The 26411-nt window shown below is 50.1% G+C and overlaps 2 protein-coding genes and 1 non-coding gene across 6 annotated transcripts in view; 1 reads left to right on the top strand and 2 right to left on the bottom strand.

Moving 5' to 3' along the window:
* Positions 1–15056, bottom strand: part of CLSTN3 (calsyntenin 3) — a 50905-nt gene extending 35849 nt beyond the window's left edge. The window contains exons 1-2 of one of the 2 annotated variants that reach the window (XM_023232371.2): positions 14691–15056; positions 13113–13386 (exon numbers count right to left, since the gene is read on the bottom strand). The gene's annotated coding sequence lies outside the window, so the exon portion shown is untranslated. Of the gene's footprint in view, positions 1–13112; positions 13387–13536; positions 13596–14690 lie in introns of those variants that run through there. The other variant, XM_023232372.1, reaches the window with a different exon arrangement.
* Positions 4669–4779, bottom strand: LOC111555973. The gene has a single exon (XR_002735686.1). It is a non-coding gene; the product is annotated as a U6 spliceosomal RNA (small nuclear RNA).
* C1RL (complement C1r subcomponent like) lies at positions 14406–26051 on the top strand. 3 transcript variants are annotated; one of them, XM_023232373.2, is made up of 6 exons: positions 14408–14572; positions 15101–15380; positions 20419–20608; positions 22615–22740; positions 22881–22955; positions 24718–26051. In XM_023232373.2, exons 1-6 carry the CDS (start codon positions 14502–14504, stop codon positions 25488–25490), a joined length of 1515 nt encoding a protein of 504 aa, XP_023088141.1. In that variant the 5' UTR covers positions 14408–14501; the 3' UTR covers positions 25491–26051. The 3 variants fall into 3 exon arrangements, with proteins under 3 accessions (XP_023088143.1, XP_023088141.1, XP_023088142.1); XM_023232374.2 differs by having other exon boundaries at positions 14410–14572; positions 15152–15380; XM_023232375.2 differs by lacking the exons at positions 22615–22740; positions 22881–22955 and having other exon boundaries at positions 14406–14572.
* The last annotated feature ends 360 nt before the right edge of the window (positions 26052–26411 follow it).

The raw sequence follows: 26411 nt of genomic DNA, 5'->3' as shown, positions 1-26411 counted from the left end.
GGGATGGGGTAAGACTTTCTTCCAATGCTGGGGGAGGCGGGGAGCTTCTAAACGGTGACCTGTCTGCTTTGGGAAGGGCAAGCAGCGAGAAAGCCAGAAAAAGCAGAAAAAGGAAGTAGACGGAGGATGCGAGGTCAAGGAATAAAAGACAGGAATACAGGGGTGTGAGGGCATAGGAGGGAGAAGCCCAGCAGTCCTGGCTATAGGGACCCTCTGCTGAAAGGCCAGAAAGGCTGGAGACCAGAGACAAAGAGGAGAGCTGAGGACAGCAAGGGTCCCAGAGTCGATGCCTTGGAAAACAGCCCAGAAGGGTGGAACTGGCTCAGGGACAAGGCCAGCTCCAGCCTCGGGCCTCCTGCCCACCTCCAGGGGCCTTGGCTCTTTCAGAATAAAAGTCCTAGGGGGGCAAGTGTCAGAGAGAAGAGGGCTCAATGTGGGGGTGGGAACAGAGCCTGGGGGAAGGGTTGAGGGAGTTGGAAAGTCCCTGGCCCTCATCAGATGAAGACTCTTGCCCATCTTCCTGCAATGGCTGGGCCCCCCATGCACACAAGACAGTCACTAGGGCTCTGGCCAACTATCGAACTAGGCGTGCAATACTGATCCTACCACACACTCTGGAATGAATTTGGAATAGAAAAAAAAAAAAAGGAACTCGGGGTTGAGTGGAATATCCTATTCCCTGCCCAACCTCTCTGCAGATGTCCCCAGTAGAGTGGAAAGCCCCTTCTCCGCAAAGCCAACCAGCAGAAGCTCTGAGGGCTGCTGGAATCCACCTTGTCCCATTCCAAGGCACAGGAGGATGCTCCATGTGTGCTCACCCATCGCCCCCATTCCAGATCAACAGTGTCCTCACTCTTGAGTTTACAGTGAACGTCCAAGCCTCTTCCCACAGGACGGTCCTCCATGCCCTTCAGTGACCATGCTGGTCAGTGGAGTCTCGGCAGAGGCCTTGACTCAGGAGCTTGTAGGCCCCTATGGTGGGTTTTTCTAAATATTTTTATACATTTTTATTTTCCCCCAAAGTTTGACACTTCTTACCACGGTGGTTTTAAGACCCAAGCTAAAGTGGGTTCAATCCCTCAAAACTCCCAGTGATGTGGGCGTCCAGATCATGACCACTGCAGGTCCCCATCCTCCACTTGACCACACTCCTCCAGGAGCCAGACCCCACCAAGACGCCTGGAGACCCCCTAACGGAACACAAGCATCAGGGGTGGACTAGGCAGCTTCAGAGGCATCTCCAAGAGGGTAGGAGCTTGACTGGCAGAGGGGAGGGGACCGCTGTGGGAGGCTGGAGCTGCTGTTTCCCCTGCGGGCAGCAGGGGACGCTATACACCGCAGCAGAAGCCAGGGATCCTCCAAATTCAATCCTCCCTCCTCCACCACCTTCTTGGATATTCCACTCCTACCACACACACACACACACACACACACCTAACCCATTTCCTCGTCCTCACAAGACCCTTACCCCTCATTCAAATCAGGTTCCATCCATCCTCAGAAGGAAGAGATAGTCTCCAGTGGGAACAAGACGTGAGTGGAGAAAGGGCAGGGGAGGGGACAAGGGCCACAGACAGGTGGGTCGCACACCAGACCCTCCCAGGGACACACAAAGTTGTGGAGTTGACTTGGTTGGCCAGAGTATTAAACCCCAGGGATGTGATCAGGAATCCAAAATGTTTATTTCCATATGAGATGGAATAACTGTGCTCTCTAACTCAGCCCAATGCAGACCCCTGCCCCACTCCCACTTCGCCAGGCCCAGATTCTGGCTGGAACTCCAGATGGTCCCTGAGAGTCTGTAAAGACCAAAGGTCAATTCAGAGCCCTCTCCCCAAAATAAACTGAGCGAAAGTAGATGGGGAGGGTGGGTACAGGTGTGTGTCCTGTGAAGCAGAGGACCATGTGCTGCCCAAGGGCTTGGGCTCCATCCCATGCGGGTCCCAAGAGGAGGCAGAGCAACAAGGTCTAGCCATGTACCGCTCCCAACTGCCCACCTCTCCCCTCGGCCACCACCTCCCACATGGCCCTGACTCCTATGTGCCCAGGCCTGTATGTTGAAAACGAGCTCAGGCAGAAGCAGGAAGTGCCTCAACTCTAAAGCACAAAGGCTATCCCAGCCAGGGGTCCGATCCTGTAACATGGTTGGACCACTTATTGGCAGCAGGGAACCCCTAGAGGCCACCACAGATCCCAAGATCCCAAGAGACAGCAGAGGCATGGCCATTTTGGTCCCTTTCCCCCACCCTAATGTCACTCCCTAAGATGCAGGAATCACATCTGGTCTAGGCTTAAGTACCCCAAGTAAGAGTCCTGGTATCCCTAGCGTGCAGAGGATGGAGATGAGGGTGGGGGCTGCCCCTTCCCTCGCCCCTACACCCTCCAGCCACACCCTGCTCTTCCACAGGATGCAATTCCTCCCCTAGAGCCTGCTGCTCCCACCTGGCCTGGGACTAGGACCACTTTTTCTTTTTCTTTTTCTTTCTTTTCTTTCTTTTTTTTTTTTTTTTTTTTTTTTTTGAGACAGAATCTTTTTCTGTTGCCCAGGCTGGAGTGCAATGGTGCAATCTCAACTCACTGCAGCCTCCGTCCACCTCCCAGGTTCAAGGGATTCTCGTGCCTCAGCCTCCTTAGTAGCTGGGACTACAGGCACGTGCCACCATGCCCACGTAATTTTTTTGTATTTTTAGTAGAGACTGGGTTTCACCATGCTGGCCAGGCTGATCTCGAACTCCTGACCTCAAGCAATCTGCCCGCCTCAGCCTCCCAAAGTGCTGGGATTACAGGTGTGAGCCACCGCATCAGCCATGAGGCCACTTTCATAACCCCCAACCAGCTGTCTGGGAAATCTCCCCCAGCTCCCTCCCCCTGGTGTAACGCCCTCAGTCGTCAGAGTGTCCATGCGGTCAGGGTCCCCGGGGGCTCACCCTGCACATCCTGGGGCTGTGTCCATGATTATGGGCAGGTGGGAATCAGGGAGAACTTGTAGGTACAGCAGGAGGTGAAGGGCAAGAGGTGAGGAGACCTAGTGGGCAAATCCAGGCGCCCTGTGAAGGACTCTGCTATAACTGACCTGAGTTTGCATGGAGGACAGAAAGAAAGAAACAACAGTGGTAGCCAAGGCCTCTGAGGCCAGGGTGCAAGCAGTACCCAGAGAACCCTGCCTGCCCAGGGGCCAGGATCGGCAATCTCCAGGCCCTCACCCTCTCCCCAGGCCTCAGCCAACAGGATGGCATTGCTCTGTGGGAACCTGTGCTCCATGCTGAATTCGCATTCCCACTAGAGGCCACTTAGGTACCAGGAGGACAAAATGTAGCTGACCTTCCACACTCACCTTTCCAGCAAAAACAAGAAGGACCTCCATCTTTCTCAAGGGCTTCCTGAGCCACCATCTAGCTGGGGGTGAGCCTCCTGCCTCCCCCTACCCCACCCTTTCCCAAGCTGCCTTCCCTCTGCCCTCGTTTTACTCTGGCCACCAGGGATTGGAGGCAGCTCTCAGAGCCTCTGTTCTGTTCCCCATGGGCAGTGAGTGCCCAAGCAGAGGGTCACCAGCATAGCCAGGCCATTGGGTTCATGGACAAATCACTTGCCTCAGAGGCTCTAGAGGAACCTAAAATGCCACCCAAAATTGGGAGGCAGTGCTGCATAGTGGCCAGGCATGAAATGCCACCTATCAGTAGCTGCGGGAGTATATACAAATCGCCAGCCTTCAGCAAATGAGCCACATCGACCATCCCACAGGGCAACACCAAGAGCATTTCCCTCCTGCTGGGAATTCTGTGAAGATTGCACGCACACTCAGCAGAGGACCTGGAGTGGAGTGCGCCCTGACAGATGCTGGCTATCATTACTTGCACTATTCCCCGCCTCTTCACCTGATGATTGAAATTCTCTTAACTAGAAGCAAAGCCTTGTATTCTTCAGTTAAGGACAAGGCAGCAAGTGCCACTACCCTTGAGGTTACACAGTGATGTATTTACACCAAAGTGTAAGTGACACATACCAGAGAATGGGGGCTAGTGTAGCCATCATCTTGCTGTCCAGGCAGGTAAACCATCTGGGGGTGACAAGGATGAAGGGGAGTTGCCTCCCCAAGGGATCCATATCCAGAGTCTCTCATTGCACCCCACTCCCCATCCCAAGAGAAGGATGCATGGGCTCCCCAGGACAGCACTGCCCTCCAGAGCCCCTGCTGCAACAGCCACTCTAGCCTTCCCATCCATGGAGAGAAGGCTTCAATACAGGAGAAAAGGGATGATGCAGGGTCAGCTGTCCAGCCCAGTGCTACTGCAGTGATGGCTGCACAGTCATCAGCTCCAACCACCCCAGCCCCCCAGCCCTTGGGACTCCCCCATCCCCCACAGTACGTACTGAAGCTACCTCATTCAAGGTGCTAGGCACCAGCAGCAGAGGCTACATCCCAGGCCTGGACTCCCCTAGTCACCAGCTGCAGGTACTGCCACTCTCCCTTGACCCTCCCAGCTGCTCCCCTCATCCCTATGACAGCTGAATACAGGAACCAGAGCCCTCACCCTACCCTGGAGATGCCTCATGCTTCCCTCTTCTTGAGAGGCCTCCACCCTCCTGGCCCTGGTCTCCTGCAGGATATCTCGCTATCTTTCTTCTTCTTCCTCTTCCTCCTCCTCCTCCTCCTCTTCTTCTTCTTTTAAAACTTTTTTAGAAACACTTCATGAATTTGCGTGTCATCCTTGCACAGGGGCCACGCTAATCTTTTCTGTATCCTTCCAATCTGAGTATATGTGCTGCTGAAGCGAGTACATCCCATTATCTTTCTACACTAGCAGAGCTCCAGTTTCCCCTCCGTTCACGCCTCAGTTTGTACCCGCACCCCCGCCCTACAGATGAGTCGTAGATGGAGGGTCTACCTCAGCGTGAATGGAACAGTTTTTCTTCCACGCAAGTGTGCATATCCCACACAATTCTGCTTGCATGCACTTCTTCAATGTACGGTGCGTGTGCCTATCGTCGTGTGGCCTCTCCACCTTCTGTTCTATAGAATTGCTGAGAGCCAGCATCTTCCTTTCCCTCTTTGTGCACAGAACAACAGCTGTGGCATCTTCCTTGACCCAGGCAGGTGGCACAACGCAAAGCTAAAGACACCGCTCGAGGAGTCGTGTAACCTCAGGCGAATTCTTTCGCTTCTGTGTGCCTGTGCCCCCTCCCAGGCCCGGTCCTGATCCACCTTCTGTCTTGTCTTCCACACCTGCTCCTCCCCTTGGATTCCTCTCCCTTCCTGGCTGTTTTCAGAAGAGGCTCGCTCATGTCCTTGACCCAGCTGTAAGGAAACTATTGTCACCCTTAATGCAACTAAAGCTTATCCTGCTGGGTCCTCACTGGAGCAAGAATCCACAGGGGAAGGGGCAACCAGGTGGCAAAACCCCACTCCAGCCTGTCTCCCACCACTCCTTCTTTTCTGAGAAGCGCAGGTGGGACAAGGTGGGCCTCTCGGATGAGGGTTTTTTAAAGTCTTGGAGGAAACAAAAGGGAAACAGAACAGAGAGTAATACACACCTCGGTTATCTGAGACACAAATGCAGCCTCAGCCATAAACGTATTGAAGGAAGGGATAGTCCAGTGTGTAACAGAAGTGCCCTGCTATTGGCAAGCAAAGCACAGATGGAGTGAATTTAAAGAGTCCTTTACTAAAGGACTTTGTTTCAGGACGAAAGACCACACAGAGCCCACAGGGTGTGGGAGGTCTGGAACTGGAATCTCCAGGCTCTGAACTTGTTCTGTTGGGCAATCTGCTGGTGGAGACCTTGTCTTCGAGTGCCGGGATGCACACTGCGGTCTGCCTCCCCTAGGTTGCAAAGGGCATTCTATCTGGGACTTGTCTTCCCTGCCCATCTGCTCTTCTTTTCAACAGCTTATTGGTTCTTTGGAAACCTACGCTGTCTTCCCAAAGCCCTACCCACTATTGTGTTGGCCTCCTGTAAGCCACGCTTTGATCTGTCCAGTCCTGCTCTTGGGTGGGATGAACGAGAGGACTCTACAGATCTCAAGGTGGAGGAGGAGAGGGTCAGAGCCCCCAAAGGCACTCTGGATTTAGGTCAATGCACCTGAAATACAAGCATACCCAGCAAAAACAATATCCTGCTAGCTGATCGTCTACATGTATTGTACTAAAATAATACATATACTTCTATGAGAACCAGTGTCCGAGACAGCCACCAATAATACCTGCTTCCCAGTATTCCTGTCCTTGTGATGTCTCCTTCCACATCGTACCAGGATTGTCTGTGTGACCAATGGAATAAGGCAGAAAGGATGCTATGTCACTTCCAAGGCTGGCTTATAAAAGACACTGTCGCCTCTGCCTTGCTCTTTCCATCTTGGGTCACTCTGGGGAAAGCCAGCTGCTATGCCGCGAGGACCCTCAAGTGTCCTTATGAGGAAGGCCACGTGGCAGGGAACTGAGGCCTCCTGCCCACAGCCATGTGAGTGACCGTCTGGAAGCAGACCTCCAGCCCCAGTCCTGCCTCTGGAGGACTGCAGCCTGCACCTGGACCAAAGCCTTGTGAGAAACCCTGATCCTAAACTACCCAACTCAGCTGCTTCTGGATTCCTGACCCACAGAAACTGTGTGAAATAGTACATACTCGCTGTTTTAAACAAAATGTGGGGGTGATTTTTTATAAGCAGACAGATAACTGAAACATAATTTTTTTTTTTTTTTTTTTTTTTTGAGACGGAGTCTCGCTCTGTCGCCCAGGCTGGAGTGCAGTGGCCGGATCTCAGCTCACTGCAAGCTCCGCCTCCCGGGTTCCCGCCATTCTCCTGCCTCAGCCTCCCGAGTAGCTGGGACTACAGGCGCCCGCCATCGCGCCTGGCTAGTTTTTTGTATTTTTTAGTAGAGACGGGGTTTCACCGTGTTAGCCAGGATGGTCTCAATCTCCTGACCTCGTGATCCGCCCGTTTCGGCCTCCCAAAGTGCTGGGATTACAGGCTTGAGCCACCACGCCCGGCCGAAACATAATGTTAACCTTGATTTTCATTGCAATGACCCCATCCTGACCATAGCCTCAATATTCACTAAGTGGGCAGAAGAATGGGGTTGTGGGGGTGGGGACAATAGATGACTTCGGGCAGTAAAAACGTGTCCAGCCACTAAAAGCTATGACTCCACCCTCAGTGCTCACAGCCCTCCCGTCCTAGCTCTAAGCCCAGACCACTCATCACCCACAGCTCAGTGTCTGCCCTTCCACGAGTCTAGAGAGTGAAGTTCAGAGGCAGGCAGCTGCCCCCTTCCCTTCCTCTTTGAGGCCCACCTACCTGAGTCCTGTCTGAGGACTGCCTCTCCCCTAGGTAATTGTTAAAATAAGTGTCCAGCATCTTCAGATGGTACCCTGCTCCTTTCACAGTTGTGTGACTTTACTCTGTGGCTTCAAAAGGACAGAGACATCAGAATACAACTCAATGTGCTTTGCGCCATTAGACGGCATGAGTGACCACACGTAGGGAGGATATATCAGACAGCACCGGATCTTAGCTGGTAGGAAGTTGATTGACAAGTTCTGTGGAGGACAGAGCAGCAGGGCCCTGAAGTCCACAGCAATAAGGGGAAGATGGTGTTCTAGACACACCAGCAGGGAAGAGCCAAACCTGGATGGTCAGTTTGACCTCCCAGGGTAAGGAGCCTCTGGGTCTCCCCTACCCCTCCCAGGACCACCACAGTGAAACTAGAGCCAGAGGGTTCTTTGCTGAAAAGATGGTGAGTGAGATGGAGAGATGCAGATGAAAGGAGGCTTTGTGCAGATGCCATCAGGTTTTGCCAAATCTAAAGCCTGGCAAAAGGAGGATACCAGCTGATAGGATTTGGCTGTATGTCCCCACCCAAATCTCATGTGTAATTGTAATCCTCAAGTGTTGGAGGAAGGGCCTGGTGGGAGGTAATTGGACCATGGGGGCAGTTTCTAATGGTTTAGTGCCATCCCCCTAGTGCTGTCTCCCAATGGAATTCTCATGAGATCTGGTTGTTTAAAAGTGTGTAGCAGCCGGGCGCGGTGGCTCAAGCCTGTAATCCCAGCACTTTGGGAGGCGGAGACGGGTGGATCACGAGGTCAGGAGATCGAGACCATCCTGGCTAACACGGTGAAACCCCGTCTCTACTAAAAACTACAAAACACTAGCCGGGTGAGGTGGCGGCGCCTGTAGTCCCAGCTACCCGGGAGGCTGAGGCAGGAGAATGGTGTGAACCCGGGAGGCGGAGCTTGCAGTGAGCTGAGATCCGGCCACAGCACTCCAGCCTGGGTGACAGAGCGAGACTCCGTCTCAAAAAAAAAAAAAAGTGTGTAGCACTTCCGCCTTCTCTCTCTTTCTCCTGCTGCCATGTGAAGAAGGTCCTTGCTTCCCCTTCACCTTCCGCCATGATTGTAAGCTTCCTGAGGCCTCCCAGTCATGCTTCCTGTTAAGCCTGCAGAACTGTGAGTCAATTAAACTTCTTTTCTTCATGAATTACCCCGTCTCAGGTAGTTCTGCATAGCAGTGTGAGAATGGACGAATACACCAGCGAAGGTGATATAAGGGCCTTCTGTTCCACTGTGCTCTTCCTAAGAGTCAGAGCCTTTGGGCAGTCCCCAGCCTGCCAACTAGAGACTTCTGCTGCCACCCAGGAGAAGCAAAATGCCCACCAGGCCCAGATCTGCTACCACTTCCAGAAGCCCTGTTACCAAATGATAGACCCAGGTGAGGACCAGCCAGGCCCTCTCCAGGGCAGGATCCTTCTCATTCCACTGATCTAACCATTTTGCTATTACATTCTGCCTAATGACATTGATTGTTTGCCAAATGACAGGCACTGCCCTAAGCAATTCTGGTTGTTAACTCGTTTAACCCTCACAACAACCCTGGGTGTGGGTACCGTTGAACTCATCCTTGTGTTCAGATGAGGATGTTTAGAGGCACAGAGAAATTATGTAAGCTGGCCTTGGTCACCAAACTTTTAAATGGTAGAGCCTGAGTTTAAACGTGGAGAGTGTGGCACACAAGCCCACCCCTTTAACCAGCATGTTATGCTGATGACTAAAGAACATGGCATTGGTTGGGGAGTCACACATGCAAATGCAACCGTGTTTGTGAAGCCATGGCATCGTGACTGTGCCTGGAACACACATGCGAGGCGGGAGCAGTGGAGAGCGGGGCCAGAAAGTCACGCAGAGCCCGATTATGAAGGAAGAACCTGCCGAGACAAAACAAGTGGCTGGGGCTTCAACTCATGGATCAGGAAGCGCAGTCATTGAAAAGTTTTAACCTGGGAAGGGGCATGGTTGATTGAGATTTTAGATACTGGCAGTACTGGCAGAGTAGGGAGGATGGGCTTAAGAGCTAAACCTAGTTGCTGACACTCCACTGGGGTTGAACTGGCCACTGCCCAGGTGTCCATAAGGCATGGAAGTCAAGGCCCTGACTTGTAAGCCTGAGATAACTTGGGGGTGGAGGAGTGTGACCCATCAGGGTCACCCCTCTGCCCTGGGCTGTCCACATCTCCACTGGCCATGCCAGACAGAAGCACGGGGTCCCAGCCTGGCTGACTCAGCCGCCTCATCACCCCTGCTGCTCTTCACCTCGCTCCTGTATCTCCCTTCTCACCTGACGCTGGGCACAAAAGCCCCCACGTGTCCCAGCCCACGGCAAGGTATCTAGAGATAAGGGAAGCTGTGGACAGGAATGACTCGTGCTGCCCCAGCCTCCTCTGCCTGGGCTCTCCTGTGGCTGTTTGGATTCCAAGAGAGGGCAAGCTCCTCTCTACATGCTGGGGGCTGATGAAGGCTGCGGAAAAACTCCCTGGCCAGGAAGCCCCAAGGCACTTTCTGTTGTCCTGCCCTTCCCCTTTCAGGACAGTAGGGGGCAGCACCAACACGATTTTAAAAAATAAAACCAAAACGTCACTGGAGCACCCCAACCTTGTTCACCCAGCTACCGTTGGAAAGACCCGTGCCTGGCCTAAGTTTATATCTAAGGACAAAAACTTCTTCATTAATCATGTGGATCAGAGATGTCGATCAAAGAATCCATCCCGTCATTCTCTAGTCCTGTCTGGCTCAGATAGGACCATCTGGTCACAATTATAATTTCAGATACATTTATTTTGTAACTATTAAAGTTATTAAATAATATTACAGAAGTTTTACTAAACAGAGCAACATGGTTTAAATCATCCACAACCCCATACTCTAATAGGAAGCACTTATTTTAGATTTTTCTCACAGGTGCTTTCTGCATTTGTAAACATGGTATCCTTACAATTTGGTAGCTACCTTTACTTAGCATGCCAGGAATCCCAGCTCCCTTACCTACATCTGGGGGCCTTAACACAGAGCAGAAGCGGCCTGTGTTCTTTAGGGACTCACACTTGGGTAAGGAAAAGGGAACCGAAGTAAATGATTGAAGTGTTAGAAAAAAGGTGACCGACTGTCCTGGTGTGTGCCAGGGAACTTAACTGGTTTCAATGTTGAAAACCTCATGTCCTAGGAAACCCTCAGTCCTAGACAGACCAGGACGATTTCTAATAAGTTAACCTATTAGAAACAAGTCCCCCCAAATTCAGACATCCATTTTCATTTCTTTTCTTTCTTTTTTTTTTTTTTCTGAGACGGAGTCTCGCTCTGTCACCCAGGCTGGAGTGCAGTGGCGCAATCTCAGCTCACTGCAAGCTCCGCCTCCCGGGTTCCCGCCATTCTCCTGTCCCAGCCTCCCGTGTAGCTGGGACTACAGACGCCCGCCACCTCGCCCGGCTAGTTTTTTGTATTTTTTAGTAGAGACGGGGTTTCACCGTGTTGGCCAGGATGGTCTCGATCTCCTGACCTCGTGATCCGCCCGTCTCAGCCTCCCAAAGTGCTGGGATTACAGGCTTGAGCCACCGCGCCCGGCCTTCCATTTTCATTTCTACATCGGCCTTTTAGCTATACTTCTTTGCCTTTTTTCTACTAGTGGTCCCCCTAGGGCAACTGTTCTCAAACTTTATACCCTTAAAAATTACTGAGAACCCCAGAGAGCTTTGGCTTATGTAGGGTATATCTATTCGTAGTCACTGTACTAGAAATCAAAATTGAGAAAATTTTAAAACACAAAGATACACAAGCACGCATCCCGCTCGTTACCACGGATTGCACATCATGTGGCCTCTGTAAATCCACCGTATACCATGACAGAATGAGGGAAAAAAGCAAATAACATCTGAGTATTTTTATGAAAGTCATTTGGTTACCTCACAGACTCCGTGAAAGGATCTTAGGAACTGTGGGTCTTCCCAGACCACAGGTGGAGACCCGCTGCTCTGGGAATTAGTCTGCATCCTGAACACTTCAGTTTTCTCAGTTCCTATTGTACCACTTCGTGTGAAATGAAGGAAACTTGTAACCATGAGTCCACCCCCTTGTCCTCTACACCAGCAGTCCCCACCCTTTTCGGCACAAGGGACTGGTTTCATGGAAGACAATTTTTCCACAAACCAGGGATGGGGGCCAGAGGGAGATGGTTTCAGGATGATTCAAGCACATTACATTTATCACATGTTTTCTTGCTATTATTATTGTTATTGTAATAGATAATGAAATATTAATAATTATACAACTCACCATAATGTAGAATCAGTGGGAGCCCTGAGCTTGCTTTCTTGCAACTAGACAGTCCCATCTAAGGGTGATGGGAGACAGTGACAGGTCATTAGGCATTAGATTCTCATAAGGAGCACGCAACCTAGATCCCTCACATGCATAGTTCACAATAGGGTTCGTGCTTCTATGAGAATCTAATGCCGCCAATGCTCTGACAGAAGACGGAGCTCAGGTGATAATGTGAGTGATGGGAAGCAGCTGTAAATACAAATGAAGGTTCCTTGCTCACCCACCACTCACCTCCAATACCGGTCCGTGGCCCAGGGGTTGGGGACTCCTGCTTTATACTATAGCCTTCATATATGTTGCAGCTACCTATGTTATAAACCTCACAATACAATGTTATCATTTTTGCCTGGAACAGTTTTACGTATTTTAAAGACATTAAAAATAAAATTGTGTTTTGTATTTACCTTCAAATTTACCATTCTTTTTATTCCAGCCTGCAGCTCTGCTCTTCCATCTGGTTTCATTTTCCTTTCCTCTAAAGAATTCTTTTCTTGAGACAGGGTCTCATTCTGTCACCCAAGCTGGAGTGCAGTGGCACCATCATGGCTCACTGCAGCCTCCATTTCCCAAGCTTAAGCAATCCTCCCACCTTGGCCTCCCAAAATGCTGGGATTATAGGCATGAGCTATCGTGCCTGTCCTAAAGAACTTTCTTTAGCGCTTCTCATAGTGGAGGTCTGCTGGTGACAAGAATCTCTGTTTTCTTTTATCTGAAAATAGCTTTATTTCATCTTCATTCTGGAATGATACTTCCACTAGAAAAACAATTCTGAGTTGACATTTTTTTTCTTCAAAATTTTAGAGCTATTCCACTGTCTTCAGCTCTATATTGCTTTTGATGAGAAAACAGTGATATTGAAAATATTGTTGTGTATAGTCTTTAGGATGAGATTGAAAAAAAGAAAAGATTTTCTCTTTGTCTTCGGTTTTTAGCAGTTTGACCATGATGTGCCAAGTCATGCCCTTTTTTTTTATTGACTACTCTGCCAGTTAGAGACGAGGTTCCATGTAGGGGAGGTGGTGCTGAAAACCCAGGAGGGCACAGCTCAACCCTAGCCCACAGCGGCCTGCAGTGACCAGCTACGCACAGAGCCATCAGCCCCTTCTCCAGTCCCACATCACCGGCCATTCGTCCCCTTCTCCTTGACCCTAACTCACACTGCAGCCACACACACCACCTAGGTGAGACCAAGGTGGGCCCTCATATTCAGAGTGCTGGATTACCCCAAACAGGGACCACATCCAGGTCCTGGACTGCCCAGTCACCTGGGGCTGCTGGTGCATCACTGCTTCTCCACCCTCTTGGCTCCCTGTCCTCTTTCCCACCCAGCCTCACTCCAGCACTTTAACCATTTAGGGTGACCACCAGTCCTGGCTTGCCCAGAACTTCTCTCATTTTAAAACGGAAAGCCTCATGTCCTGGGAAACCCGTCAGTCCCATGCAAATCAGAACAGTCGGTCACCCTACCTGTCCTGGAGTTTCCTTCCGAGGCCTTACTCCTCCTTCCTCCAGCTCATCTCCAAGAAAGTCTTCTCAGATGGGCTAGCTGGGTTTTCCAGTTCCTGCCCCTCTTAGCAAACAAGGAAATAATGCTCTGAAGGGAGACGAGAGATAGACTCCCCAGTCCTGATCTGAGTCTTGGCTGGTTTCTTCCTAACACATGGGTCTTGGGATTGGTACCATCTTTCACTCTTTGGCTGCATCTCTGGCTCCCAAGGTGCTCCAGGTGACCCTAAGAGTTCTATGAGAGAGCAGGTTTCAGTGATCTCACGGGAGGAAAGAAGTTGTAGTCAGAGGGGCCCACTCCTCAAAAGATGGGCATGGGGATCATCCCCAGGTGTGTTTGGGGTTGGGATGTGGCAGACAGGTAGGCTTGATCTCAAGGCTGTACCTGAGAAATTATGTCTGTCCTGGCCATCACTCTCTTATCATCGCCTTGTCGCCATGGACTGTGGCTCTCCTAAATCTCTCTAGCCTAGAAAAACCAAAGATGCAGAGCACATCCTGTTTAGGTCTGTAACTTGCTGCCATATTACTATATGCAAAATGGAGGAAGCAATAGATTCTTCTCTGAGAGGGGTGTGTGTGTGCGCGCGCACGTGTGCGTGCGTGTACAATGTAAGGCCTTCCACACACCTGCCTTCTCTGAGGACAGGACCACCCACCTCCACAAGGGCCTTCTGGCCTCCTACCAAGTTGTGGGTGAGTGTCCTTCCTCGGGGAGCGGTGAGAGCAGCCATGGGCTCTAGCGTCTGCCTAAAGAAGCTTGAGTGACAGCTTGAGTGATGACTGGGACTAGGGACTGAGGGACACCTGGGCTCGACCCCAGCCCTGACCATGCTGGACAAGCAGCCTCCAGAGGTTGTGGGTAGGATTCAAAAGGCCACCTAAGCGCATGTCCCGCACCCCTGCTTGGGGAGGAGGGAAAGGAAGAGAAAGCTCAAGTTCAAGGATGACAAACTTCAATTCCACAAGAGGGAGGCTCCCCTATGTCGGTGAAGGGAAGCGTCGGGGAGGAAGAGACATGGCTGAGTGAAGGCAGCAGCCATAACCCACAAGGAGTCGTCCTACACACATGGCAAAAATCAATGTTAAATAGTACAAAAGGGTCGAGTCAGTGTCCTGTCACCCTGACCTCTGAGGGCCAGCGAGGTTTTTGGACGTTTTTCCCCTAAGCTGCGGCGGGCCCGCTGTTCCTGAGTCGGACGGCAGGTGGCGCTCCGCCCGGAGAATTGGAGAAGGGGAACCGAGGAGTTGCTCAACACTTTCAACAACTTCCTCCTCCCCCACCGGCCTTCACCTTTTGTTCCCTAGCCTGGGCCAGTTCTCTCGCAGGTCCCAGATGTCCAGTTCCAGATGCCTGGACCCAGAGTGTGGGGGAAATATCTCTGGAGAAGCCCTCACTCCACAGGCTGTCCAGGCGCAATGTGAGTGCGGCCCCGGCAGAGGAGGAGGGAAGAGGACGGGAGGGAAAGGGAAGGGAGGTGTGCGGCCCCAAACCCTCCCCTCCCCCCCCCCCCCCCCCCCCCCCCCCCCCCCACACACCAGCAGCAGCAGCAGCACAGCAGATATTCCATGGGGAAACTGAAATTTGCCCGTGGCCTGTAGCACCTTCCCTGGGGTGGTCGGTGGGTATTGGCGGCAGACCCTCACTCGCCCCACCATTGCTCCCTCGGATCCCAGGGTGGGGTGGGATCTGCTGAAGCAGAAAGCACCCCCCCTCCTTTGGATGAGACTCTCCTGGGAGATGAGCAAAGGTGATGTCTTCGGAGGAGGGAACACCCGCAATCCTAGAGCTCAGGCTGCCCGGGAGGCTGTAGGGATGGGGTGAGGAAGGGGAGGAAGGGAGGAGACGAGAAGTGCCCGGGCCTCAAAGGTGAGGCCACCGCTTCTGACTCGCCCTCGCCAGGCCTCTCAGTCCTAGCGCGGCTCCCCCGCTCCTCCCACACCCACAGGCTTCCGGCCACAGCTGCGCGGCCCCACCTTGCCCTCCCCGCTACTCACAGGTGGTGGCTGCTCCTCTGGGGAGTCCTCCAGGCTTGCCCCACCCGGGGCTCTGTCCTCTTGGCCCAAGAGCTACCCCAGCAGCTGACATCCCCCGAGTACCCAGAGCCGTATCGCAAAGGCCAAGAGAGCAGCACGGACATCAAGGCTCCAGAGGGCTTTGCTGTGAGGCTCGTCTTCCAGGACTTCGACCTGGAGCCGTCCCAGGACTGTGCAGGGGACTCTGTCACAGTGAGCTGGGGATGGGGGGGTCCCGCCGGGACTGTGGCCAGGGAGACTCCCGGGGTTGTGGGAAGTGGCGGTGCCCTGAATCACCCATCTGGAGGAGGGATGAATTTTCCATGTAGGGACAGTCGGGCTTGGCTTACCGGGGAGCAGTGGTGGACCCCAGGACACAACCTCCCAGCAGCGCCTCCAGGGCTGCCATCTGGGCCCCAGCGAGCAAAGAGGGCAGCAAGCAGGCCCTGCATTTGGAAGACTTATGAAGGGACGCACAAATCTTGCAAATCTATGGTAGCCAGGGGCAGGCACGCACACATTGGTTGTTAAAAATATATCATCATGTATTTGTTGAGTGCCTGCTCTATCAGGTGAGGAAGCTGGGCACAAATAATAACAAAAGATTAAGTCACCGTTCGCACTTACCTTAGAATAGCTGTCACAAAACTTCTAACGCCAAAGCCTTATTCAGAATAAGGACGTTTTAGAAGCAGTGCTTGATGGAGTGTTGCAGGACTGTAGTCCCAGCAGTATACTCAGGAGACTGAGGCTGGAGGATCAGAGGGCTGGAGCCCAGGAGTTCAAGGCCACTCTAAGCAATATAGCAAGACCCCATCTCAAAAATAAATAAATAATAAATAAAAATAAAAAGAGCACATTATCTTTTGATTTAAATTTTATTTATATCAAAATGACACACATATAAACTTTTGAACTTTATTTTTTAATTTAAAAATTTTTAATTATTATAGATACATAATAGTTGTAACACTTTTTTTTTTTAATTAAAGTTTTCTAAGGCTGGGCGCAGTAGCTCATGTCTGTAGTCCCAGCACTTTGGGAGGCTGAGGCGAAAGGATCACTTGAGCCCAGGAATTTGAGACCAGCCTGGGCAACATAGCAAGACCCCATCTCTACAAAAAAAATTAAAAATTAGCCAAGTGTGGTGGCACGCACCTGTGGTCCCAGCTACAAAAGACGCTGAAGTGAGAGGGTCACTTGTGCCTGGGAGGTAGAGGCTGCAGTGAGCTCTGATCATGACACTGTACTCCAGCCTGGGTGACAGTAAGACCCTGTCTCCAAAAAGAAAAAAAGTTTTTTAAAAAAGCTTATGCACAACAACAGTCTCCAAGCTGTTCGTCCCCACCCCGAGAGCTGCTCCTCGGAAGCAGTCATCTTCCATTTCATGTAGCTGTTTCATCTGGTCTTTAACTTCATATGTAGAAATAACATGCTTATTTATCTTTCATTTTTACGTATTTTCTATTAACGTTCAACTACAGTATAGAAGATAAGGACTAGCTTTATCTGTCTTCAGTCTTCACCACCCACATTTCCCCTCCCCATTCTGCCAGTTTACATGTATTATCATTTTTAGTTAACTCTTTATTCATTATTTACATTATTATGACTGTAAAATATTTGCATCTGAGCACATGGCATAAAATAATTTAGGAGTCGATAGTTACTTGGAGGTTTTTTGTCTTGTTTTGTTTTGTTTTTTGGTAGGGGGTGTTTGTTTTGGTTTTGGTTTTTAGTTTGCTTAGTTGTCTCTATAACTAATCTCACCAGACTCTTAGCCAGGAGTGTAAATCTTTGGAAATACTCAAGCACAAATTTCAGTCTATTGGTCCTCCTTTTAATTGGTGACATCCCTCCTGAAGATCTCTCGATGGTTTATTTTCACAGCCTGAGTTCTTTGCTCTTTAAGCCGTCACACATTCTGGGAGTTCCCTTCTCCCTCTTCCTGGGGATTTCCTTTACCTGTCCTGTGCTGAACCTGAATCCCATGCCTTTCTCATTTTTGGTTTACTCTCCCGTTTTGGAGCAGCACCTTCACCAGTGGCTTCCTTAGAAAGAGTATTTTAGAATGAATTTTAGAGGATCTTATATGTATCTAAATGTCTCAGTTCTATGCTCACAGCGGATGGATAGTTGATCTGGGTATAGCATTCTATATTGGACACCTTTTTCTTCTAGAATGTTGATGATATTGTCTTCTAGGTCTAGACTTTGTTAAGAAGTTTGATGCCCTTATCATTCCTAATCCTTTGTTTTCTCTCTCTAGAACTTTTGGAATATTTTCCTTATTACCAGTATTCTGGACTTTCATTATGATGTCCCTTGATACACGTGGTTTTTCATTCATTGTACAGGTTTCTTTTAATCTAGAGCCTCTTTTAATCTAGTCCTTCAATTCTAGGAATGTTCTTGTGCTATTTTTTAAATAATTTCTAGACATTTCATTTCTTTATTTTCTCTTTCTTCTATAATTCAGCTGTCATATGTTCTAGATTGATTCTCTAGCTTTGTTATCTGTTTTGTTCTATTTACCATCTCTTTAGTTCCACTTTCTGTGAAATTTCCTCATCTTTAAATCCCAACCTTTTAGTTAATGGTTTCTTTCCACTGACATATTATTTCATTTCTAAGGATTCATTCTAATTTTCTAAATGTGCCTTTTTATAGAGTATTGTTCTTGTTTCATTGATGCAATATCAACTCCTTTCCCTCCTTTGGGATTATTTTTAAATGTTTCTTCTGTTTTCTATAGTAGGTCTGTTTCATCCAAGTTCCTTTTTACCGTTTGTTTGTTTTGGTCTCTGCTTTTTGTGTTAGAGACTTTCCTACAATGTCTGATAATACTTGACTCTCCATTCATATTTAAGGCCAGGTGTGGTGGCTCACATCTGTAATCCCAGCACTTTGGCAGGCCGAGGCAGGCAGACCACCTGAGGCCAGGAGTTTGAGACCAGCCTGGCCAACATGGTGAAACCCCGTCTCTACTAAAAACACAAAAATTAGCCAGACATGGTGGTGTACACCTGTAATCCCAGCTACTTGTACATCTGTAATCCCAAGAATCACTTGAACCCGGGAGGCAGAGGTTGTAGTAAGCTGAGATCAGGCCACTGCACTACAGCCTGGGGGGCAGAGTGAGTCTCTGTCTCAAGGAAAAAAAAAAAAAAAAAAGAGTGGAGCACTAAAATACTAACTGGAAGTTCTGCGTAGATAGCTAAAAATTTGTCAAATGATAGGTTTGAAAATAGGGTTATCAACAGGGTGACCTAGGTGTGCCACTGGGGGCCTCCCAACTGTCAGGATGTAAAAGCATTTTATTTGGGGACAGCCAGTTTCCCCTGAGAGAACGCCTGCAGTCTGCAGCTCAGGGAGCCCAGCATTCTGGTCAACAAGCTGAGAGAAGGGCCTGGTGGAGGGAGCTGCAGCTCACTGCTTGGCAGGTAGACTTTCACTTAATCCTTCTGTTTTTGGTACAGTGAATCCTCACTTAATATCATCCAGAGGTTCTTGGCAATAGGATTCCTCCCAGAGTAAGTCACACACACACCCCTCAAATGCAGAATTCAGCACACTATAATCTAGTTTATTTTTTACTTGTCAGTGTCCTCAGCCACTGCTCCTCAGGAGCAGAACTGTGCCTTTGTCATATCTGTGTCCCCAGCACCTAGCACAGTGTGCTACACATAGTACACAGTCAGTACATGTGTTAAAGGAATAAGTGAAAGACTGAATAAAATGCAAGCTTATGTGTGTGCAGGACACACAACAGAATGAATTTTGAAGGAGCAGGTATTGAGTAACCATCCTCACCGCTGCTCTTAGTGTGGACTCTGGAACATGCCATAGAACATGCTGGAAGAGGCCACACAGACCATTACATAGGAGAGGAAACTGAGATCTTGGGTGCTTCAGAAACCCCATTTTGCACATGGAGTTAGTAGCAAAGTCTAGAATTGAAGAATTTAAGGGTGTTAGGACTCAGTCCTGTGTCCACTCTACTTTCCCAGTTAGAATCCTAAACAATTGTATTTAGCTAACAATTCAGGGAAAAGGGCAAAAGGAAAACTGGAGGGTTTTACAACCAAGTAGAGCAGTTGAGCACCATTTCCTATATCAAATTGCTTCTTCCCCAAAAGGCAGGCCTCTTAAATGCCAGGAGTTACATTTGTTGATATTCTAAGCAAAAGACCAGTACTGGGATTTGTCTGAGCAAGGTATTTGGGGCGATTGGGAAATTTTCTTCATCGCAACTCTTACCCAGTTACTCTGATCGTAATGACATGGTCTGGATGAAGTCATGAATGAATTTGGGACTTGTGGAGAATGAGGGAATGGAGAGCTAGCAAAAACCTGGGATATATGGATCAGTATGAAAACCAGAAATAAAATGAGCCAAGCAGTGAGCTATGTACCTGGAACAGAGATGAAGCAGGAAGCATGGCCCAGGAACTCCCTCTAAGCCGCCCGTTCCTTGAGTTGAGGAACCCACAGGAAGGGATTTGAGCAGAGGTGAGACAGTCAAAAGGGCATTGAAACAGAGACAACCTGCCAGGTGAAGCAACACCATCCAGTGCACCTGGACTGTGGACACCTGTGTCCTTAGGCTTTCATACATTGCGAGAGCTTCGTTTACAAAGTGCATGGGGTAAGAGGAGGGGCACCCCAAAAGAAGGAAAGCAGGAAAAGGCAGGGACCCCAGAGGCTTAGTCTCTGCAGAGGGTCTTACTGCTTCACAGATGTTGGCCAGAGAAAGTTACTCAGAGAAGTGGAAGGTGATGGGATGGGGCTTGGGAATGGAGGAGAAGCTGGATGGGAGGGGCTTATGCCTATGTTCATTTGAGTCAAAGCTGTGGTGCTATAGGTACCACGTTGAGCACCAGGAACTCAGTGGTGAAAAAGACAGAACTAGCCCTTGACTTCTTAGAATTTATAATCCAGTGACTCTTATGGGAACCCTGGGGTTCCCAAGGAACTCCTTAAAAGAAGGAAAATATAATGGGTTGTATGAAATAATTGTGGTAGGCTAGAGAAACATTATAGTATGTGGTCATGTCTGGAAGAAACTCAGGAGTCACTAATGGAACCAGAAGCTAGTTGAGGAAGCCTCTGTGAGGTGCCTTCTGAGCCCCAGAGGGGCACGGCCCGTCTAGATGGGGCTGGAGTCACACCAAGGATGTGCCCCTGTGATGCCAGCAGCACAGGTTCACCCCACACCTATCTGCAGCCTCACTCCTCCTCCTGCTTTCAGATCTCAGCCAGCGGGTCGGATCCAAGCCAGTTCTGTGGTCAGCAAGACTCCCCTCTGGGCAGGCCCCCTGGTCAGAGGGCGTTTGTATCCTCAGGGAGGAGTCTGCGGCTGACCTTCCGCACACAGCCTTCCTCGGAGAACAAGACTGTCCACCTCCACAGGGGCTTCCTGGCCCTCTACCAAACCGTGGGTGAGTGTCCCTCCTGGGGCTGCAGGGAGGGAGCCTCTGTCCCCAGCCATGACCCTGGTATCTTCAAGCCTTAAGTGGAAGCTTGAGTGACAGCTGAGGTGACTCAGGGACCCTTGGGCTGGACCCCAGCCCTGCCCCTGCTGGCAAAGCAACCCTATGAAGAGACAGCCATTGCTCGGCCCCGGTGCTTGTTTCCACACAGATTTATAGGCCCGGTGTTTGCAGATCATCTCATTTTTAAAGAGATGCCAAAAATCCCGATTTTTAAGTAAAATTATAAATTTTCAAATGATAACTCAGATTGGTTTTGAAAGACAAATACTGGCTGGAGGCAGTGGTTCATGCCTGTAATCCCAGCACTTTGGAAGGCCAAGGCTGGAAGATTGCTTGAGGACAGTAGTTGGAGACCAGCCTGGGCAACATAGTGAGACCCCGTTTCCACAAAAAAATTAAAAATTAGCCAGGCGTGGTGGTGCACACCTGTAATACCAGCTACTCGGGGGCCGACGGGGAGGATTGCTTGAGCCAGGGAGTTTGAGGCTGCGGTCAGCCATAATCATGCCACTGCACTCCAGCCTGGGAGACATAGCGAGACAAGAAGAAAGAGAGAGAGAAATAAAGGAAGGGAGGGAGGAAGGGAGAGAGGGAGGAAAAGAGGGAGGGAGGGAGGGAGGGAGGGAAGGAAGGGTGCACACGATAAAATATCATTTTTTTTTTTTTTTTTTTTTTGAGGCGGAGTCTCGCTCTGTCGCCCGGACTGGAGTGCAGTGGCCGGATCTCAGCTCACTGCAAGCTCCGTCTCCCGGGTTTACGTCATTCTCCTGCCTCAGCCTCCCGAGTAGCTGGGACGACAGGCGCCCGCCACCTCGCCCGGCTAGTTTTTGTATTTTTAGTAGAGACGGGGTTTCACCTTGTTAGCCAGGATGGTCTCGATCTCCTGACCTCGTGATCCGCCCGTCTCGGCCTCCCAAAGTGCTGGGATTACAGGCTTGAGCCACCGCGCCCGGCTAAAATATCATTTTTTAAAGTATGCTAAAAAGTAAGTCTTCCTCTATCTCTGGCTCTTAACTCCTAGCTGCCCTCCCCAGAAACAACTGTGTTCTCCATTTCCTAGATATTCTTCCTAGGAAGAGGATAAATTGTGTGTGTGTGTGTTGTAAGTGTTCTAAACTTGGCGTTTTTCCACTGAATAATATATCTTAAAGATCATCCCATTCCATATGGTCAGCATTAACTCATTTATTTTTTATTTTTTATTTATTTATTTATTTATTTATTTGAGACAGAGTCTCACTCTGTCACCCAGGCTGGAGTGCTTCGTTCAAGTGATTCTCCTGCCTCAGCCTCCTGACTAGCTGGGATTATAGGTGTGCCACTATACCCAACTAATTTTTGCCTTTTTAGTACTGGTTTCATCATGTTGGCCAGGTCTCAAACTCCTGACCTCAGGTGATCTGCCTGCCTCAGGCTCCCAAAGTGCTAGGATTACAGGCGTGAGCCACCGCACCGGCAAACTTATTATTTTTATTGACCACATAAAATCCCCTTGATTGATGTGTCATAATGTATTTGATCAGCCCTCCTGATAGATACTTTGCTGCCACACACGGTGCTACTGTGCATATCCTTGCATTTATGTCTTTGAGCGCATGTGTGAGAATATCTTTAGACTAAATTTTTAGAAATGGAGTAATAGGTTAAAAAATATTTGCATTTTAAATTTTGATATTGCTAAAATTTTCTCCAAAAATGTTTTGCTAATTTACATACCTACCAAACATATATGGAAGTGCCTGTTTCCCCCCACCCTGCTTGTCACACTTACCTTCAAACTCTTTGAGTGTTGACAGTCTGATCAGTGAAAACTAACTCAAATGTTTTTAAAAAACTAAAAATAAAAATAAAAAATAAAACACTGTGCAAGTCAAACCAAGTATAGCCATGGGCCAAAATCAGCCCCTGAGTTGCCAGTTGGCAAGTCTGTGCTAGGTGCTGTTTTCCTATAGCTGTGAACTATAGTCAGCCCATCAGCGAGGCCAGCAGGGGCTCTGAGGCCATCAGCGCACCTGGAGACAACCCCACCAAGGTCCAGAACCACTGCCAGGAGCCCTATTATCAGGCCGCGGCGGCAGGTGAGTCCCCACCTGCTCGGGGTGGCTTCCATCCGCCTCACTCCCACCCAAACGCCTGACAGCCTCCGAGCACCTGGTTTGTTCGCCAGCAGCTTCAACTCTGAGCCTATTTCTTTGCCTCTCCTCATGTTGCGCCTCAGGGACACTCACCCGCACAAACCCGGGGACCTGGAAGGACAGACAGGATGGGGAGGAGGTTATTCAGTGTATGCCTGGTGAGTATTCAGTGTATGCCTGGTGAGTATTCAGTGTATGCCTGGTGAGTGGCCACCCGCCAGCACCATTCCCCCAACAAGTCTCAGCTGCAACTGGGACCTATGGGACACAGGGGTTAAAGGAAAGCCTTAGAATAGAAAGATAAGAAGCAGAAGGTGAGGAAGAACAGGGCAATCAAGAAGGCCCAGAAGAGGCCGGGAGCTTGTTCCTCATTCTTCAGAGGTCAAGATTGATCTGAGGAAAAGCATGAAGGAAGTTAATGAGATGGACTAGAAAAGGAGGAAGAGAAACCAACAAGCTGAAGTAAGAGAAAGCCCTTTCTGTGCCGTGTGTTTTAAGGATCTACTGACAGGCTCTCTATTCCTGAAACATTGCCCTACCTAGATGCCACACAGTGCCAGAAAGTCAACCATTTTTTAAAAAATTTATTGAGATAAAATTCATGGCTGGGCGCGGTGGTTCATGCCTGTAATCCCAGCATTTGGGAGGCCAAGGCGGCTGAATCACCGGAGATCAGGAGTTCCAGACCAGCCTGGCCAACATGGCAAGAACCCGTTTCTACTAAAAAAAATACAAAAAATTAGCATGATGGTGTGTGCCTATAATCCCAGCTACTTAGGAGGCTGAGGCATGAGAATCACTTGAACCCAGAAGGTGGAGGTTGCAGTGAGCTGAGATCATGCCGCTGCATTTCAGCCTGGGTGACAGAGCAAGACTCTGTCTAAAAAAAAAAAAAATTACAGAACTTCTCAAAATCTGTAGTTGCCAGGAAAAAATTAAAAGTTAATTTTTAAAATTCACATTACACAAAATTTACCATTTTAACCATTTTTTTTTTTTTTTTTTTTTTTGAGATGGAGTTTCCCTCTTGTTCCCCAGGCTGGAGTGCAGTGGCACAATCTTGGCTCATTGCAACCTCCACCTCCTGGGTTCAAGTGATTCTCCTGCCTCAGCCTCCTAAGTAGCTGGGATTATAGGCACACACCATCATGCTAATTTTTTGTATTTTTTTAGTAGAAACGGGTTCTTGCCATGTTGGCCAGGCTGGTCTGGAACTCCTGATCTCCGGTGATTCAGCCGCCTCGGCCTCCCAAAGGCTGGGATTACAGGCCTGTAGCATGGGGGCCCAGGATGATCCAAAGGAATGGCTTTAATGCCTCTGAGGAGGCAGGAAGGAGAGCCCTGCAGAACCAGCCCCAAGCATGTGCTCATCTGTGCTCTCTACCCTCAGTCCACTGTCCTGAGTCCCATGCAGGATGGGTGTCCCGTACACTTGGCATTGATTACCTGCCCTTGTCTGCTCACACGGTCTACACTGTGGGTCTGCGTCAGTATAAGACTCCTGATCCCGGCCGGGCACGGTGGCTCATGCCTATAATCCCTACATTTTGGGAAGCCGAGGCGGGTGGATCACCTGAGTTCAGGAGTTCCAGACCAGTCTGGCACATGATGAAACCCCGTTTCTAATAAAAATACACAAAAATTAGCTGGGTGTGGTGGTCTGTGCCAGTAATCCCAGCTACTCGGGAGACTGAGGCAGGAGAATTGCTTGAGCCTGAGAGGCGGAGGTTGCAGTGAGCCGAGATCGCGCCACTGCACTCCAGCCTGGGCAACAGAGCGAAACTCGGTCTCAAAAAAAAAAGAGGCCTGATCCCAGAGCCTCTTCACGCATCCCCTACACAGCACTTCAGAGAAGCAGGTCTTCAATCAGTGTGCCTAGATGCAGCTGCTGATGTCACCCCTACCCCTCCTCTCTCCCAGTCTGCGGACGGCCAGTCACCCCCATTGCCCAGAATCAGACGACCCTCCGTTCTTCCAGAGCTAAGCTGGGCAACTTCCCCTGGCAAGCCTTCACCAGTATCCACGGCCGTGGGGGCGGGGCCCTGCTGGGTGACAGATGGATCCTCACCGCCGCCCACACCATCTACCCCAAGGACAGTGTTTCTCTCAGGAAGAACCAGAGCGTGAATGTGTTCCTGGGCCACACGGCCATAGACGAGATGCTGAGACTGGGGAACCACCCTGTCCACCGTGTCATTGTGCACCCCGACTACCGTCAGAATGAGTCCCACAACTTCAGCGGGGACATCGCCCTCCTGGAGCTGCAGCACAGCATCCCGCTGGGCCCCAACGTCCTCCCGGTCTGTCTGCCCGATAATGAGACCCTCTACCGCAGCGGCTTGCTGGGCTACGTCAGTGGGTTTGGCGTGGAGATGGGCTGGCTAACTACTGAGTTGAAATACTCAAGCCTGCCTGTAGCTCCCAGGGGGGCCTGTGAGGCCTGGCTCCAAAAGAGACAGAGGCCCGAGGTGTTTTCTGACGATATGTTCTGTGTTGGGGACGAGACACAGCGGCACAGTGTCTGCCAGGGGGACAGTGGCAGTGTCTATGTGGTATGGGACGATCGTGCCCATCACTGGGTGGCCACGGGCATTGTGTCCTGGGGCATAGGGTGTGGCGAAGGGTATGACTTCTACACCAAAGTGCTCAGTTACGTGGACTGGATCAAGGGAGTGATGAACGGCAAGAACTGACCCTTGGGTGCTTGAACAGTGACTCACTAGCACAGTGGAGGCCCCAGCCAAGAGAGGGCTGGGAGTGAGACTGAACCCTGGGGCAGTGGTGGGGGGTGGGGGAGTCGGGAAAATCCTATTCACATCACCGTTGCACCAAGCCACTGCAGGAGAAACCCCCACCCAGCAAGCCTGCACCATCCCAGACAGGAAGCAGGTCCCACAGACCACTTCCTCTCGCCCTCCACCTCCCTGTGCGCATGCACTATGCCCAGAGAAGCCTGTACATCTCAGCAACTTTCACCTTGAATTCCTTCGAATCCCCAACCGCTACTTCATGTGTTGACACAGCTTTTATACTCACCTGTGGAAGAGCCACCTTCTCACCCGCTCTGAGAGTATGGAGGACGGGCTTTTCATTGCATTTCGTTTCTGAAACGTCCCTAAGACCCTTTAGTTGACCTTCAAATTCAAGCTATTCTGCAGCTCCAAGATGCAATTATGGAAATAGCTCCTTTTTTATTTTATGTCCTCTATATGCCAGGTGCTTCACCTGTTATTTCACTTAATCCTCACAGCATATTTGCAAAGGATGTGTTATCCATGTATGACAAATGAGGAAACTGAGGCTCAGGGGATAAAGGACTTGCCCGAGTCCCTCAGCTGGTGTGTGACTGCAGAGACTGTGCTCTTCCCAGTGTGCCACCATACTTCTCAACTCTCCCGTGACCTCCTGTGTCACCCAGTCCCCACATCCTGACCATTTTCCCTCCCTGGGAATTCCTGCTTCTGTGAAAATGGCGTCCTCTGGCTCACACTTGCCTGATGGCGCCATCTCCTGCAGAAGCCAGGTGAGCCAGCACTGGACTGAAGTTCCCACGGACACCCCACCTGTGCCTCCATCATCAAGGGAACTGCTTCACCTGAGAGGACCAACACTTT

This window comes from Piliocolobus tephrosceles, chromosome 10 (assembly GCF_002776525.5).
Source record: "Piliocolobus tephrosceles isolate RC106 chromosome 10, ASM277652v3, whole genome shotgun sequence".
Classification (NCBI taxonomy): domain Eukaryota; kingdom Metazoa; phylum Chordata; class Mammalia; order Primates; family Cercopithecidae; genus Piliocolobus; species Piliocolobus tephrosceles.
The sequence above is the reverse complement of the archived record's forward strand: the minus strand, read 5'-3'. Positions and strand labels throughout refer to the sequence as shown.

Coding starts and splice junctions, on each gene's coding strand:
- C1RL (XM_023232373.2), top strand. CDS start 14,502: ATGCCTGGACCCAGAGTGTGGGGGAAATATCTCTGGAGAAGCCCTCAC. Junction 20,609..22,614: donor GGCCCTCTACCAAACCGTGG/GTGAGTGTCCCT, acceptor GTTTTCCTATAG/CTGTGAACTATAGTCAGCCC. Junction 22,741..22,880: donor TTATCAGGCCGCGGCGGCAG/GTGAGTCCCCAC, acceptor GTTGCGCCTCAG/GGACACTCACCCGCACAAAC.